The sequence below is a fragment of the Vidua macroura genome, chromosome 16 (genome assembly GCF_024509145.1).
Source record: "Vidua macroura isolate BioBank_ID:100142 chromosome 16, ASM2450914v1, whole genome shotgun sequence".
Classification (NCBI taxonomy): Eukaryota; Metazoa; Chordata; class Aves; order Passeriformes; family Viduidae; genus Vidua; species Vidua macroura.
In genome coordinates this window covers 14,833,169-14,851,009 of record NC_071586.1, presented here as the reverse complement: position 1 = coordinate 14,851,009, position 17,841 = coordinate 14,833,169, and the positions used below count along the sequence as shown (strand labels likewise).

Below are 17,841 nucleotides of genomic sequence, written 5' to 3'. Positions count from 1 at the left end.
TTAAAGCCCCTCTAAAATGAGAATTTGGGATCAGATTTTCGGGAACTGCAAAATCCCACTGATTTTTGCCTTTTTTCTTTTTTATCTGGATGAATACGAACGTGCAAAACCGATTTGAGACTGAAGCTCTGATCTGCTGCAATCAATTTTATCCTGAACGGATAAAATCCCAGATAAAATATTCCTAAGGAATAAACATGGAGGGTTTTTTATCCAGGAATTGCTGTTATCAGAAATAATTCAATGTCTGTGCCTCTCTCTGCCTCCCCCAGGTGTGGGTTTGGAAGCACAAAGGTTTATTCACATCCAGATGTTTCCAATTATTTTCCCTAGAAACAGTTCTCTCGTTCCTGCTTAATTTTTGGAATTATTCCATCTTTTTGTGGGATTTTTAATTGTCCTGCCAGCAGCAAAAGGCAACTTTGGGCCTATTTTGCGCTGATGCAAATCACCACTTCCTACTTAGATTAATTAATTGTCGGTTAATTGAGCACTGGCGGATCCTGTAAGGAATATGGGGGAATTTTGGAGACTGGAGACATCCAACTGGGAGCCCTTTCCTTCCTTTTCACGCCCTCTGGATCCTGAACCCCAACATTCCCATCCTTGGCCCCACCAGCTTGGCTCTGTTTCGTCTTTGTCCATCAGGATGTGAAATTTGTCATTCCTTGAGATGTGGAATTGAGAGGAACTCATTCCCATCAGGATGTGGATCTCAGAGTGGAACCTGTCATTCCTTGAGTTTTGGGAATGGGGTTGGAATGAGAACCTCGTTCTCATCTCAGAGTGGAATCTGTCATCCCTTGAAATTCAGGAATGGGGTTGGAATGAGAACCTCGTTCTCATCTCAGAGTGGAATCTGTCATCCCTTGAAATTCAGGAATGGGGTTGGAATGAGAACCTCGTTCTCATCTCAGAGTGGAATCTGTCATCCCTGGAGATTCAGGAATGGGGTTGGAATGAGAACCTCATTCCCATCAGGATGTGGATCTGAGTAGAACCTGTCATTCCTTGAGTTTTGGGAATGGGGTTGGAATGAGAGGAACTCATTCCCATCAGGATGTGGATCTCAGAGTGGAACCTGTCATTCCTTGAGTTTTGGGAATGGGGTTGGAATGAGAGGAACTCATTCCCATCAGGATGTGGATCTCAGAGTGGAATCTGTCATTCCTTGAGACATGGAAATGGTGTTGGAATGAGAACCTCATTCCCATCAGGATGTGGATCTGTCATTCCTTGAGTTTTGGGAATGGGGTTGGAATGAGAACCTCATTCCCATCAGGATGTGGATCTGAGTAGAATCTGTCATTCCTTGAGACGTGGGAATGAGGTTGGAATGAGAACCTCATTCTCATCTCAGAGTGGAATCTGTCATCCCTTGAAATTCAGGAATGGGGTTGGAATGAGAACCTCGTTCTCATCTCAGAGTGGAATCTGTCCCTTCTGGAGATGTGGGAATGGGGTTGGAATGAGAGGATCTCATTCCCATCAGGATGTGGATCTCAGAGTGGAATCTGTCATCCCTTGGGATTCGGGAATGGGGTTGGAATGAGAACCTCATTCCCACAACTCCAGAGGGAAACGAGGAGAGCGGGGTTGGAGCACTGGGCACTGTTCTGCTGGTGGTGCCCTTGAGTTGCCCTCTTGCTGTGGGGTGATTCCCTGCTGAAACTCGGGATTTGGAAGCTGGGAGTAGCCCAGGAGAAGGGGTTTGGACGGGAGGAGGGTTTGGACGTGCCGGGTGTCCCCTCCCGAGGCTGTGCTGTCCTTAACCCGGCGTCACCTGGTTCGAGCACGTGAGCATGCTGGTGATCCTGCTCAACTGCGTCACCCTGGGCATGTTCCAGCCCTGCGAGGACGTGGAGTGCCAGTCGGAGCGCTGCACCATCCTGGAGGTGAGGAGCCCTGGGATTCGTGGGATGCATTTGTGGGGCGGCCGCTCTGGGAGATGGGAGCCCCGTGGTGGTAATTATCCCCGGGAAAAGCTTTCCCACAGGGATGGGGTTTCCACAAAGCCTGGCCTGTGTGGGGTCTGCTTGGGGTGAGGCCTGGAGGCTGATGTGGATCTGTCCCAGCCAGGTCCCTTCTCTCCATCCTTAACAAGGGCTCGGAAGTGGGAAGCCAGATCCCACTGCATTCCTTGGACACCACAAAACTCAAGGACTCCCATCCCTGGAAGTGTCCCAGGCCAGGCTGGACAGGGCTGGGAGCACCCATGGAAGGTGTCCCCATGGCAGGGTGGCACTGGATGACCTTTAAGGTCCTTTCCAACCCAAACCATTCCAGGATTCCATGGAGGGGGGATCTCCCTCACACTCCAGCTCCTGCTGGGATTGCTCCGTGCCACGTGGCACCAGGACTGCCTTTGCCACTCCTTTCCCTTCTCCATGAGGAAGGAGCGCGGGGTGAGCCCGACCCTGCTCCCCTCCGTGCCAGGAGAAGCACATTTAGGAATTCTCCCCCATCCAGAGCCCCCATCCCTGCTGGCCACCCCGAGCTCGGGGGACACCAGGCCTGTCCCCTCGTCCCTCCTGGTGTCCCCTCGCTGCCATCTGCCCGCTGGAGCAGCTCGGGGAGCACATCCTGGGGCATCTGCTGTGTGGGCAGCTCCTTGGCTCCCGGCACATTCCTCAGGCTGGGAACGGCTTCCCTCGTTCCCAACCCCAAACCACTGATGTGTTCAGCTCCTTTGGATCCCACATCCCTTGGAATGTCCCAGCCGTACAGAAAGGCCACTGGGATCCTCCGTGGAATCCCAAACTGGTTGGAAGGGACCTTGAAGCTCATCCAGTTCCATCCCCGTCCACACCTTCCCTATCCCAGGTTGCTCCAAGCCCCGTCCAACCCGGCCTTGGAAATTTCCTGACAGGTTTTAGACAGGAAAGGGCTGGAAAATCCCCATTATCCCTCCCCTGTCCCAGCCTGCAGGAGGGATTGGAAGCCGGAACGTGAGGTGGAAAAGCCTGAACTTGGTTATGGAGGAGTTTGCATGTCAGTAATTAAATGAACTGAAATTATGGAGCAAAATTTCTGTGTAGCTCATTAAGGGAAAGTTGGATAATTAAGACAAGTCCCTCTCCAGCTCTCCTGCAGCCCCTTCAGGCCCTGGAAGGGGCTCTGAGGGTTCCCTGGAGCCTTTTCTTCTCCAGGTGAACATTCCCAGCTCTCCCAGCCTGGCTCCAGAGGGGCTCCAGCCCTGTGATACCCTCATGTCTTATCAGGGGATGAACAAAAGCTGGGGGCACTTCCCAAGCCCTGGAATGAGCCAGGAGCTGTGCCAGGGGCTGCCAGCACCCCGCAGGTTTGATTTTGGAGTTGGGAGGTGGCACTTTGGTGAGGGGAACATGGAATGTCCCCGTGCTGGGAGCACTCAGGACTGACTGAAATCCTCGTTTCCCTTTTTTTCCAGGCATTTGATGACTTCATTTTCGCCTTCTTTGCCGTGGAAATGGTCATCAAGATGGTGGCCCTGGGCATCTTCGGGCAGAAGTGTTACCTTGGAGACACCTGGAATCGCCTGGACTTCTTCATCGTCATGGCAGGGTCAGCAACCACCTCATCCCTTCACCTGAGGGCAGGAAAATCCCAGGGGGCCAAATCCATGCCTTGTCCTGGCTGCTTCTCACAATGAATCTCCCAAATCTGGGTTTTTGGGTTTTTTTTTTAATCCTCACCCCAAAACCACACTGGGTTTGGGGGTGGGTTGTGAATATCAGGCAGAGCTGTGGGGGTTTGGAGCAATCCTTTAATCCTAACACATCCTGAGCTGATCCAGAGTATCCCAGTGCTGCTGTCTCCAAAAAAAAAAAATCAGCTCAGCCCCACTCCTGCCCCGTTTGGAGCAATCCTTTAATCCTAACACATCCTGAGCTGATCCAGAGTATCCCAGTGCTGCTGTCTCCAAAAAAAAAATCAGCTCAGCCCCACTCCTGCCCCGTGCCAGCAGCAGAGTGAGGCAGGGACGGGGCAAACAAGGAGAATTCAGCCCAAAAACCCCATTGGGAAGGTGGAAATCTCAGTGGGAAAAGCTGGCTGGGAGTTCACCCAAATTCCAAACTCCTCCTGCTTTTACAGCTTCGTTCCCTCTCCCCCAGCTGCTGGCTTGTGCAGGATGTGTTAATAAACAGCTCCAAGGATGATCCCACTGCTTTTGACACCACTTCCCTCACCCCCACGGGGAATAACTGAGTGGAGTAAAAGCTTGGCAAAGCTCAAACTTTTTTTTTTTTTTTTTTTTTTTTTTTTCCCCCAAAAAATAAACAGCTTTGGAAAGCCCAGGCTCTCCTACCTGCTCTCTACATCCTGGGAAGGGATGGAAAGCTTTAATTACTGCCTGACTCCTGAATTCCTGCGTTCCTAATGACCAGCTCGGGGTTAATTAAAACATCCTTGGAATATGTTGGGGTGTTTTTCCCTTTCCATTAGTGCTGTGCCATCTTCCCTGCACTAATGGGGTTTTGCTGTGCTCCGTGTTATTTGTCTGGAATACAATTAGGAATGGTTTTAGTGCTCTGAATAAAACATGAGCTCTCCTGAGCGGAGCTTCCTTGGAACTCGGGTGCAGTTCCAGCCCGAGAAGGAACATCAGGGACAGCAAAAATACCCTTTATTATTAATTATTTTTACCTTAATTATGTTTTCCTATAAAGCTGCTGCAGTGTTTAAGGGAGGAGTGGTAGGGGAAGAGCAGGGAAAACTCGGGATCAGGATTCTGCTCAAGGAGCTGAGGGTGTTTTTCCACATTGGATCTGTGGGATGAGCAGAAAATCCCCAAGCTCCTCAGAGCTCCCCCAAACCCAGGATTGGGGCACCCCATGGAGGCAGAAGGGCTGAGCCCTCTGCTCATCCTCAGGGGCAGCTTTAGCACTGGGAATTTTGCTGTTGGAATGAGGGGGAAAGTGGCTGGTGAGGCCATTTGGGAGTTTTCCAAGGTTTTTCCCCACCTCCCATGACTGGAATGTGTTTGGGGGTGGATGATAACAGCAGGAGACCCCGCTGGAGGTGCAGCATTACCCAGGCTGGAGATGAGGAGAAGAAAAAACCCTTCCCTGGCTGATCCCAGACCATCTCCAGATGGTTTTTTTTGGTGGATTTGAGCCAGAGCTGGGATATGATTTCCCACCTTCCCTGGCTGATCCTGGGAAGGATCATCCAGAATTCATCTCCAGATGTGAGCCAGAGCTGGGATATGATTTCCCACCTTTCTGGCCGATCCTGGACCATCTCCAGATGGTTTTGGTGGATTTGAGCCATACCTGGGATATGATTTCCCATCTCTCCAAAGAGAGGCTGGAGCTGGGAGTATCCCTGGGAGAGGAGAAGCTGTGCCAAGGGCTGGGATTCACCTCTCACCACCACCACCCTTCAACCCAGCGTGTCCTCCTAAAACTGGAGCTGTTTTTAGCAGGGAATTCACCACTGGAATGACAAAGCTGCTTTTTCCAGCGAGGGGATGGATGTGCTGAAGTTATTCCGAGTTTTTTTTTTTGTGATAAGAAGGGGAACAAGTGATCAGCAGAGCTTTGTTTGCCCTGTTCTGCCTCCTCAGAGGAGCTGGTTTGCCTCAGCAGCAGCTCCAAAGGGAGCAGGGGAGCTACAAGATAAACACAGCTCCTGCCTCCGGCACGGATCGTGTCTGAAGTTCCTTCCAGCTCCCAGAGTCCTTTCATGTTTTCCTCGCCCCAGAAATGTTCCCTGGAACATTTCAAGCCCGGTGGAACTCGCGGGCTCTCCGGCTGCCCAGCAGCTGAGCAGAAAGCGTTTCCCCAGCAGCAGGGATGGTGTTGAGAGCTGAAATCCAGAGGTTCCTGGTGCATCCAGGCCCTGGAGACATTCCAGGCTCCCAGGATATGATTTGGATTTGACAGCTGAAGGTTTGGAGCTGTTGATGGCACAAGACATCCCAAAGTCTCACACCTCTTGTTTTTTGGAGTAGGGAATCACCTACTGAGTACCAATCCACCCAAAATTCCCAGCTCCAGTGGATTTCTGTGGGGCATTTCCAAGGGATTTGGGATTTAGAGGTGGGATGTGAGCACAGGGCCCAACACTTGGCATCCTGGTCCATCCAGTCCCTGGAGATCTTGCAGGTTCCCAGGATAAGTTTTGGGTTTGACAGCTGAAGGTTTGGAAGCTGTTGATGGCACAAGACAATCCAGAGCCTTGTGCCTCCCATTTTCCAGTGTCAGGAGTCATCTACTGAGTGCCAATCCACCCAAAATGTTTAGGGGGAGTGGGGAAGAAGAATCAAGGAGAAAACGTTCTTTATTCTTAATAATCAAATGGAAAGCAAATGATTTGTGCAATTTTTTTGCTGTTGTTGGTTTGGGTATTCAGGTTTGGTCACAGGAGGAGAGAAAAGCTGGGGTGCAGCTCCTTGTCCTGGAGAGTCAGGGAATCATTCCCAGCCTCTCTGGGAATCTGTGCCAGGGCCTGCCCACCCTCCCAGGCAGGAATTCTTCCCCAATCTCCCATCTAAATTTCCCCTCTTTCAGCGTGAACCCGTTCCCCCTTGTCCCATCACCACAATCCCTGCTGGAGTTTCCCTCTCCAGCTTCCTTGGAGGTTTCTTCACATCCTGGAAGGAAAATCCTGCTTTCCAAAGTGTTCCCTGTGCTGGCAGGAACCTTAAAGCTCATCCTATTCCACCCCTGCTGTTAGCGTTCAGGAACGCGCAGAATCACAGGATGTGATTCCATGCAGGTGCTTTTATTGAGGAGCTCTGGGAATCAGGGGTCCAGACCCAAATCTGACTCCAACATGGCTCTCGAGCTGAACATATTTTATATTCTATCGTTATATAACTTACATATTAATTATTAAACTTATGCTGTTCTATTGTACACATTGACTTTATTCAAGCGTGGGTTTCTCATGATCTTTCTCAAGCCCCTGACCACAGTTTCCTCATGATTATTCTTATGATTAAACACTAATTATATTTAATTACTAAACCATCATCACATCTAATAATTCTATCATTTTTCATATACTGGCTACACAAGTGCAGTTCTAGCAAGCACAAGGCCTAGACTTTCCCAGGGTATTTTTCCAGGGACACCTAAGCCTAACTTTCCTTCCAACTCCCCAAATCCCCACGATTTTCAAACCCTTTTACTATCACTGCCACCCCCAGGGTCACCTTCCCACCATCCCAGATTGCTCCATCCAGCCCGGCCTTGGGCACTTCCAGGTGTGGAATTGCATCCGTGGAATTGCAGCCAGGCACCCCTGGGCTCGCAGGCAGCGAAGCTTTCCCTGCCTCAGCGTGCCCATCCTGACTGCTTTGCTGTTTTCCCTGCAGGATGATGGAATATTCCCTGGATGGACACAACGTGAGCCTCTCCGCCATCCGCACCGTCCGCGTCCTGCGGCCCCTGCGGGCCATCAACAGGGTCCCAAGTAAGTGACAGCAGCCCGGGCACGGCCCTGGGGAAACTGGAGCACCACGGGAATAACCCCCCAAAACACACCTGGATTTCTGAGCTCAGTCTGGGAAAACGGGAAAACATTGGGAATAATCCCACCCCATCTTGATTTCTGAGCTCAGTCTGGGGAAACTGGAGAACCACGGGAATAACGCCCCCCAAAACACACCTGGATTTCTGAGCTCAGTCTGGGAAAACGGGAAAACTTTGGGAATAATCCCACCCCATCTTGATTTCTGAGCTCAGTCTGGGAAAACTGGAAAACGTTGGGAATAAACCCACCAAAACACACCTGGATTTCTGAGCTCAGTCTGGGAAAACTGGAGAACTTTGGGAATAAACCCACTCCACACCTGGATTTCTGAGCTCAGTCTGGAAAACTTTGGGAATAAACCCACCCCACACCTGGATTTCTGAGCTCAGTGTGGGAAAACTGGAAAACCATGGGAGTAACCCCCCAAAACACACCTGGATTTCTGAGCTCAGTCTGGCAAAACTGGAGAACCATGGGAATAACCCATCCCACACCTGGATTTCTGAGCTCAGTGTGGGAAAACTTTGGGAATAAACCCAGCCCACCTCGATCACTGAGCTCAGTGTGGGAAAACTGGAAAACTTGGGGAATAAACCCACCCCACACCTGGATTTCTGAGCTCAGTTTGGGAAAACTGGAGAACCACAGGAATAACCCCCCCAAAACACACCTCAATTTCTGAGCTCAGTCTGGCAAAACTGCACAACTTTGGGAATAAACCCACTCCACACCTGGATTTCTGAGCTCAGTGTGGGAAAACTTTGGGAATAAACCCGCCCCATCTCAATCTCTGAGCTCAGTGTGGGAAAACTGGAAAACCATGGGAATAACCCAACCCCATCTTGATTTCTGAGCTCAGTCTGGGAAAACTGGAAAACCATGGGAGTAACCCCCCCAAAACACACCTGGATTTCTGAGCTCAGTCTGGCAAAACTGGAGAACTTTGGGAATAAACCCGCCCCATCTCAATCTCTGAGCTCAGTGTGGGAAAACTGGAAACGTTGGGAATAACCCCCCCAAAACACACCTGGCTGTCTGCTCTGTGTAGCGAATGAGATGAAATCAATTAATTTAATTTTTAATGTCGAGTTAGAGATCGCCATTATCATAATTGGTGTCAGGAAAGGGCGAGGGAGCAGGGAATTGATCCTCGGAGCTGTTTTCCAAGGTTTTTGTGACTTTTCTAGGGAAAACAACTCTCTGGTGGTGTAAAGTAAACAATGTTCCTCCAAAGGAAGGGAAAAGGTCACTTCCAAGAGGGTTCTTCTTGCCCTGCTGGGTTCATTTCTCCTCCTCAGTGATTTAAGATCTTTCCAGGACTTTATGTTCAGGATTAGCAGCTCGGGAGCTTCCCTTGCTGCTAAAACCCCAGGGAGGTTTTGCTCCATGTGAAACAAAATTGGGATCATCCTCGATGAGGAAGTTCAAGTGGCTCCTAAATCCATTTTCAAGTGGCTTCAGCTGCTTGGCTTCTAAATCCAATTTTAAATCCGAGCCACCACGCTGGAATAATTCCCTGCTGGAATCAGCCAGCTGCTGAGCCAGCCTTTGCAAGGTGCTCGTTCCACAGCAATTCCATCCTTTTCCAACTCAAATCCACCTCAATCAAAATGCAGCAGCATTGTATGGAAATCACAGGGATCCTGGCAGAAAAAAATATGAAAAAAAAAAAAGTGATATTTCCTGTTCTGTTGGAGTGAGCCAGCCCCAAATCATGCCTGGATTCAGCAAATCCAGGGACTGCCGAAAAAGCTTCCTCAGAAGGGATCTGATTCCAAGGAAAATGGGATGGGTGTTTACACCCAGGAACCTCCGAAATTTCTCTCAGAACTCCCAATTCCACAAGGTTTTTTTCTGGAAAACAAGGATTAAAAGCAGTGAATTGCACAGAGAGGTCCTTGGTTAAAAACAGGGCCACAAAAAGGAGAGGCCAAAAGGCTCCAGCCCCTTTGGAGCTTCGTTTTCCTAACGAGGTTTTGTTGCCAGGGTTTTGGAAAGCACAACACCAAGTTTCCCTCTGGGATTTGGGGTTCCACAGAAGTTTCCCTCCGGGATTTGGGGCTCTGGAGAAGTTTCTCTCTGGGATTCAAAGTTCCAGAGAAGTTTATCTCTGGGATTTGAGGTTCCAGAGAAGTTTCCCTCCGGGATTTGGGATTCCAAAGAAGTTTCCCTCTGGGATTTGGGATTCCAAAGAAGTTTCCCTCTGGGATTTGGGGTTGCAGAGAAGTTTCCTTCTGGGATTTGAGGTTCCAGAGAAGTTTCTCTCTGGGATTTGGGGCTCCAGAGAAGTTTCCCTCCGGGATTTGGGATTCCAAAGAATTTCCCTCTGGGATTTGGGGTTCCAGAGAAGTTTCCCTCTGGGATTTGGGGCTCCAGAGAAGTTTCCCTCTGAAATTTGGAGTACCAGAGAAGTTTCCCTCTGGGATTTGGGGTTCCAGAGAAGTTTCCCTCTGGGATTTGGGGTTCCAGAGAAGTTTCCCTCTGAAATTTGGGGTTCCAGAGAAGTTTCCCTCTGGGATTTGAGGTTCTGGGGATGGAGTGGAGCAGAGGGACCATGGGCTGGGCTCGGAGCCCTCCAGGCTGGGACGAGGATCAGGCTCCCTCTGAACTCCTTCAAATCCACAAAACCCTTCACTATTCCCATGGAAGAGTGAGAATCTCAAGCTGGGATCCAGCTGGGCTGAGGGGGAATGGAAGGATTTTACACCGAGCTCCAGGGATCAAACAACTCCAGCTTTAGGTGGAATTTTGCTCTGAGCCCAAGTTGTGTTTGTCTCCCTTAGCCCTGACACCTTCCAGGCTGTTTGCACTGCACTTCCCATGGGATTCTCACCTTTTCCCAACAGGCAGGTGATGGAAAACATCCCATTTTTTTGTTAATATTCTGCGGGATGAAATCCAGCGCGTTCAATCCGTGTTTGGAGTGGAGGTGCCCGAGGTGGGCTGGGCTGACACCACCAAAGGGGATCTGAGCACCAGGATTAGGATTCCTAGAAATTATTCCCAGAAATCTCCCCATTCCTGGAGGGTAGATCATCCAGCCTCCACTTGTCCAGCCCCACCCACTCGGAACATCAGGATTTTTGCTGTTTCAGACCAAAATATTCCAAAATCTGTGGAGAGTGGACGGGAAAATCCCTGGATTTGGGTGGATTTTTGTGGTTACATTTTCCCATCCATGACAGCACAGCTCAGCCAAAGGATCTTGGAATTCCAGCCATTCCCAGCTCTGGGATTTGGGAATGGGATTTTCCACCAGATAAAATTTCCAGCTGGATCAGAAGAGATGATCCTGGTGCTAAATGCAGGGGAAACAGGGAGAAGGAGCCTGGAGATTCATCCCTGGGATTCCTGGGCTCTTCCCTGGGATCCAGCCAGCACCATCAGCTCGTGGCTTCCAGGCACAATAAATTCACCCACGAGATTCTCTCAGCTCGATGCAGTTTGTTAAGAAAAGAAAGAAGAACCCCGGCCAATAAAAACATCATTTCTATTAGAAATTATTCCTTCCAAACCACTGGAAAAATGGAATTCCTGCAATTTATTCACTTGGCAGGGGCTGGAGTCAGGGATTTTTTTTCAGCAGTGGTCACTGGGTTAGGTTATTTTTTTTTTTTTAAATCTATTTCACTGCTTTATTTTTATATTTATTTTTATACTTATTTTTATATTTATTTTTTTACTTATTTTTATACTTATTTTTACATTTATTTTTATACTTCTTTTTTATACTTACTTATTTTTATATTTATTTTTATACTTATTTTTTATACTTATTTTTATATTTATTTTTATACTTATTTTTATATTTATTTTTATACTTATTTTTTATACTTACTTATTTTTTATACTCATTTTTATACTTATTTTTATATTTATTTTTATACTTATTTTTATACTTATTTTTTAAAATTTTATTTTTATATATTTATATTTATTTTTATTTTTGTGTGTTTTTTTTTTTTTTTTTTAAGTTTATTTTTGTGTATATTTAAAATTTATTTTTGTTTTTCTGCTGGGGGGGGGGGTTTAAACAGAACGGCATCCCACAGAATGGGAATGAAAATCCCGCTCCTTGTTTCAGCCTCAGGGATGCTCTTTTCCCATGGCACACTCGACATTCCGAGGAGAGCCCGGGGTGGCTGGAGAACAGCTGGATTCAATCTCTGGGATTGATGATGCCACTAAACAACCCCAAATACCAAAAGGAGCTGAGCTGAAAAAAAAAAAATAAAAAAGTCTGGCACGGGGAGAGAAATTTTACCCATTTTTGGAAAAAAAGAGGGAGGATATCAGTGAGAGAGGGAAGGAAAAACCAGGAGAGAATCCCAGCATTGTCTTTCCAGGGGGGATTGAGTGTGTCCTTGCTTTTCCCGGGATGGATTTACCAGGAAAACGTGGGATTGCTCCCGAGGGGTGACAGTGCTGGGCAGGGCCAGGAGCTGGATTTGAGGATCCGGGTGTGTCCTGCCCCACTCGGGGTATTCCATGATTTTGTGACACACTGGGAATAACCACCAGGAATTCCAACCCCGCCACTTTGGGAATAACCACCAGGAATTCCAACCCCACTTTGGGAATAACCACCAGGAATTCCAACCCCCCCCCCGCCCTTTGGGAATAACCACCAGGAATTCCAAACCCTCTGTCGGGAATAACCACCAGGAATTCCAACCTCTCTTTGGGAATAACCACCAGGAATTCCAACCCCATTGTTGGGAATAACCACCAGGAATTTCAAACGCCCTCTGTTGGGAATAACCACCAGGAATTCCAAACCTTCTGTCGGGAATAACCACCAGGAATTTCAACCCCACTTTGGGAATAACCACCAGGAATTCCAACCCCATTGTTGGGAATAACCACCAGGAATTCCAACCCCCCTCTTTGGGAATAACCACCAGGAATTCCAACCCCACTTTGGGAATAACCACCAGGAATTCCAAACCCTCTGTTGGGAATAACCACCAGGAATTCCAGCCCCTTTTCCTCCAGGCCTGCAGCTCCAGAGGATGGGATTTGCTCCATCCTTCCCTCGGGGTGGCACAGGGCAGGGACAGGGCGGGGACAGGGACGGGGGTGGTGGCACAGCCTCTCCTCCTCTCGGATCCGGGCCAGCAGCAGGAATTGCACCAGAGCCAGGGCCCAGCTGGGCACGGAGACCTCACAAGGCCCTGGATGCAGAGGCCATTACTCATCCCTAATTATTAATTAGCTGGGAATTCTTGGCCGGGCTGGTGGATGCCCTCGTGCCACGGTGGCAGCTCCAGCCATGGGATTTCCACTGGCAAATCCACAGGAGGGATGGTGTGAAGGGATCCCAGCTCCTGCCAGCAGGGAAAGCTGGGATAGACCCGTGGGAACGCTGGGATAGATGGAAAACTCTCTCCTGGAGCCCCTCGTGCTCCCAGAGCCCATCCCTGCAGATTCCAGGCTCAGCACCAAGGAATCACAGGAGGCAGCAGGAGCAGCTTGGGAGAAGCCACTGGAATCTGCTGGGGGACAGCCTGGGAGCGATGGGATGAATGATGGAGAGCGTTTCCTGGGAATATCCAGGGACAGGAGCCAGCAGGCAGGCAGGAGAAGGTGTTTGCAAGGGAGGAGTTTAGTGGGTAAAATCCCTCCAAAGCCACAATTCCCACCGTGCCATGAACTTCAGCCCTGCTCCCTGTGGATCCCAAGGCTTGGATTTGGCTTTATTCCCACCTATAATTCAGGATTTGCTTTTGCTCTTCCTTTTCTTCCTCAGCTCATCAATTATCAGCTGTTGGACAATGCTTTATCCCTATCCCAGACGTTCATTTAACCTCTGCTGAGCTCCAAGTTGTTATTCCCATTTTATTCCCATTTTATCCTGGAGTTTGGAGGTGCCCTGAGGTGGGAGAGGGGGCAGCTCCCAGTCCCAGCCCCGTCCCTGCCTCCTTTCCTTTCCCAGCCTCTCCCAGCAGCGGTGCTGGGAATGCCAGGCTCAGCTGAGGCTCTGCAAGGCTCTCGTTGCTCCAGTCAGAATATTCCAGGTGGAATATTTGGCATGGAAATCAGCATTTCCCTGGCTCCGGAGCCTGGAGGAACTCGGGGTTCATGGAGATCCTTGTGCAGAGCTGTGGGATTGGTGGGAAGGTCCCCACAGGCTCTGCATGGGGACAGAAAGGGAGCAGAGTTTTCCTTGGAGGAAAAGCATCCTGCTTTCCATCCTCAAAAAAAAAAAAACCAAACAAACCAGAATTCCCCTCCTTTCCAGCAAGGAGAGGAGTTCTCCATGGAAAAGGAGCTGTCTGTGGTGGAGGCCCAGCTCCCACCCCACCCCAGGCTCTGTGGTTTTTAGGGGAACAATTCCTGTGATCCATGAGGGGAGTTTGCAATATTTACAAATCCATATTTTAACGATTCCTGGGAGCATTTCTCCAGGAAAAATTGTCTTGTAGGTTCTGTGTCCTTGATTGCTACAGAAAACACCTGGAAATCCCATCCTTGGATCCACAGCTCTGGAGATTGCTGTTATTCCCATTTCCTGCCAAACCTGTGGCATTTTCCCCTCCCTTTTCAGCCTCAGCATTTATAGGGGAAAACACCAGATCCTGATTTTTCTGCCCTGGCTGCACATCCAAGGTGGGAATGGTGATTTCTGCCCATCCTAACGTGGTTTTCCCTTCTCCCCCAGGCATGAGGATCCTGGTCACGCTGCTGCTGGACACTCTGCCTATGTTAGGCAACGTCCTCCTCCTCTGCTTCTTCGTCTTCTTCATCTTTGGGATTGTCGGGGTCCAGCTCTGGGCAGGGCTGCTGAGGAACAGGTGCTTCCTAGACAGGAATTTTGCCATGTAAGTACAGCAAAACGAAAAATTCTCCACCTTTTTCTGCCCTTTCCCCCCCCACCTTTCTCTCCCTTTTCCTTCCTTCTCCAGCAGGGGATTTTTCTGTCCCCTGCTGGAAAAATCCCAGCGCTCAGCAGGATCCTTTTTGTCTGGAAAAAATCCCATTTGTCAGCAATTTCCTGAGAGTTTTGTGAATTCCTGCTGCACCTGAAGGACGAGGATGGGAGCGGGCTGCATTAGCTCTGCCTGAGATCCCCGACTCTGGGAGTTGGAGGATTTAGAACAAATTCCCAGCTCTCCAAACAGTTCAGGTCACCGAGCACACCCCAACCCCTGGCAGGGGCTGGTGATTTGGAGATGCAGCTGAAACCCAGAGATAAATCCTTGTCAGGGGATTTAAGATAAGAAACTGGATGTGAGGAGCATTAAAATCATTTGGAGACAGCTCTGAGTGTGGGACAGGCGTCAGGGACGGGCAGGACCTGAATCCTTCAGGCTGGAAAACACCTCCAGGCTCATCAAACCCAACCTGAAAGAGGCAAATTTCCATTTGGGCTCTTCCAGGCTGGGCACCTGTGTGGAGCAGCCCCCCTGATAAGAAACTTTCATTGCCCTGCTGAGCCTCACCTTGAATCCCCCCAGCCCTGCCCAAGGTCCAGCTCATCAATTTAAGCCCAGCCCAGGCTCTTAGTCCTGGTTTGGGCTGTGCTCCTGGTGTTTGCTCCTGAGCTCTCTGGGTAAATCCTGGATCTGGCTCATCCTTTGGACCAGCCTGGGCTCAGAGTGGGATTGTGGAGGTGCTGCTGGGGCTGGGATGGGCTCCTGGCTCGTCCCAGGCTTTGGGGCACCCCTTGCTGCTCCCTGAGCTGGGGCTGTCGTGCCCCTGCCCCTTCCCGGGGGTGAGGACACACCTGGGTGAAAACCAAGCACGGAAAAGAGGGATTTTCCTGGAAAAACCCTTCCAAAGGCTCCTGTCAGAGATGTCAGCGGCTCAGAGGTGAGGAAATGCCCCAGCCCAGCTCTTAGGGCAGCTCTAACTCTTGGAGAGGAGATGGAGCCTGTAATTACATCCCTGGGTAATCATCTGCTGTCTGCTCTCGGATTGTCTGCAAGACAGGCAGGGATCATCCCTCAGGTCCTGCTCCTGCCTCTCACTGCTCGCTCCTGGGGCTCCCCCAGCCTCTCCCTGTCCTCTGGACCAGCTCTGGTGGCGTTTATTCATCCCAGCAGAGTGGGAAAACCCGTGAGCCTGCCGTGGGTGTGATCCCACTCCCCCTCCCATGCCCCAAACCCTGCCCTGCACCCCCAAGCATCAATTTGCCGCTCACCAAACCCCTCCACGCTCAGCTCCACCCCGGAGCTGCCATCCCCAAGTCCAAATTTATGCCTGCTCGGGTGGCCCCGGTGCTGTAATTAACTGCAGCGAGCCCCTCTCGCTCTCTCGGAGTCAGGTTTTTAAACGCTCGGTGATTTTCGGCGAAGCGGAGCTTTCAAGATGAACCACAGGGGAAGCGTTCGCTAAGCACAGACATTAAGCAGCAGTTATGTAATGGCCATTAGCAGCATCAAAGGCCTCGCAGGATTTTTCTTATCAGGGCTTGCTCCTTGTCGGGGAAGGTTTTGGGATGAGCCGTGTTTGAAGGGGTTTGTCTGGGATCGCCTCCTTCACCCTGGGGTGGGTTCTGCCACCCCCCCTCAAAACCATCCTCTGGTTTATTGTGATGGAAGTTGCAGCATCCCAAAGGAATTTGGGGAAAGAGGGGTGCCCATGGGGCAGGAATATTCGAGCTTCCAGCTCAGTGTCAGTGGAGAAAAGTGGGGTTTTCTGGTGCCTTCACCCCGAGTGCTGCTGCTGGGTTGGGCTCTTTGCATTAATTTTAGACCTGAGAAACCCAGCAATGATCCAGTCCTTGCATTTCCAGCTCTCCCTATTTCCTGGAGCTCGGTTTTAGGGAAGTTTTAGGGAATCCAGATGCAACTATTCCCATTTTTTTTTATCATTTCTGACTCATTCTCTCACCCAGGCATCAGGGCATGGTTCCCCCCTACAGTGGCTGTTAACACACCAGCAGCAAATTGTAAAGGAAAAAAAAAGGCATGGAATGACCTGGAAAACACTTCAGGGTTCCATCTTCCTGCTGTTGGACAGGTCATGGAATCCTGGAATGGGTTGGCTTGGAAAGGACCTTAAAGGTTCTCATTCCACCCCCTACCTTGGGCAGGGACACCTTCCCCCATCCCAGGCTGCTCCAGCCCAGCCTCCAACACATCCAGGGCTGGGAAATCCACAATTCCTCAGGGCACAGAGGTTTCCCAGCCCTTCGTGAGGCTGGGAGGGGCTGGGGCTGAGACCCTGGCTCTGATTTCCTCTGCAGCCCTGGAGACAGCGAAAACCTGAATTACTGGAGGGTCTCCCCTTGGTGCTGCTGCCAAACCCTCCCAGCTGAAACCCAAACTGCTTTAAACAGAGGATCTGGGCAAAATCCAGGGGCCAGCAAGGCAGGGTCCTAACCCCAAATTTTCTGGATGAAAGGAGGTGTGAGTGAGCTCCCAAACAGCTGCTTCAAATCCAGCTTTGCCCTGCTGCGTTCTGCCCTGCAGCTTCCTGCGCCTTCAGCTCTTCCAGAGGCATCAGATGGAAGGACTGACTTTGATTTTTGCCATCATTCTTCTTTCCCCATGGAAACCTTTTCTTTTCAATCCCCCTTGCAAGTTGGCAGCTCGGAGTAAAGCAACTATTTTTAAGTCGAGCGCATTGTGAGAGAAATTTGGGGACTTTTTTGGAGGTGCTTTGGGAATTTCTGCTTTTCTCTCCCTGTCTTTCAGAGCTGTGCTGTTACAGGGCTGGGATGAGGTTATTTAAGGATTTTTAGTGGGGATTCTGAAGGAATTGCTGGGTTGTTGCAGGAGTGGGTTGGAACTGGGTCTCTGCTCGTTTGGGACATGGGAGAATCTCTCCCTCCTCGCCCAAAGTGATCCTTCAAAACCTGGGATTGCATGGAAGAGCAGCGCCAGGACGGGCTGTGAGGGATGCCAGGAGATCCTGGCACTGGGAGCTGCAGGAGAAACTCCCCAAGGACTCTTTGGTGGGAAGGAGGAAGGTTTGGTGTGCCCTGGTGGGAAGGACAAGCAGAGCCAGCAGCTCCGGGGTGACATCTCCAGGATGGTTTTCTCCCCCTCGGGCTCCTTCCCACCCTCCTGAGCTGTTCCCGGTGGAAATAAAGGAATTGGGTCAGGCCCAGCCTGTCTGGGCTCTTCTCCTGGGGCTGCTCCTTGTGCTGGGATGCAGAGCAGCATTTCCCAGGCCAGGAGCCTTTCAAGGAACTCAGTGGCTCGGAAGCAGGAGAGGGGAGGGAGCTGGGAAGTGTTTTATGTTTCTCTGCTGCCTCGGGACACTTTTCAGTCTTGATTAACTCGGGAGCTGCTCGGTGGTTTTGGCTCTGGGAGCAGGCTCAGGAATTTGTCTGAAAGGTGTTCAATTGCTCCTGGTGGCATTGCTCAGCAGGATTCCCTGGGAGAGCAGGGAATTCATCCTGGGTGCTGAGCTCCTGCCTCCTCCTCCTCT

General features: G+C 50.3%; 1 protein-coding gene across 2 annotated transcripts in view; it reads left to right on the top strand.

Moving 5' to 3' along the window:
- The first annotated feature begins 1,798 nt into the window (after positions 1-1,798).
- CACNA1H (calcium voltage-gated channel subunit alpha1 H) overlaps positions 1,799-17,841 on the top strand; it is a 111,812-nt gene continuing 95,769 nt past the window's right edge. For both annotated transcript variants that reach the window (XM_053992164.1, XM_053992163.1), the window contains exons 1-4: positions 1,799-1,895; positions 3,410-3,543; positions 7,304-7,401; positions 14,123-14,282. In XM_053992164.1, coding sequence (XP_053848139.1) covers positions 1,803-1,895; positions 3,410-3,543; positions 7,304-7,401; positions 14,123-14,282 — 485 coding nt within the window. In that variant the 5' untranslated portion in view covers positions 1,799-1,802. The remainder of the gene's footprint in view (positions 1,896-3,409; positions 3,544-7,303; positions 7,402-14,122; positions 14,283-17,841) is intronic.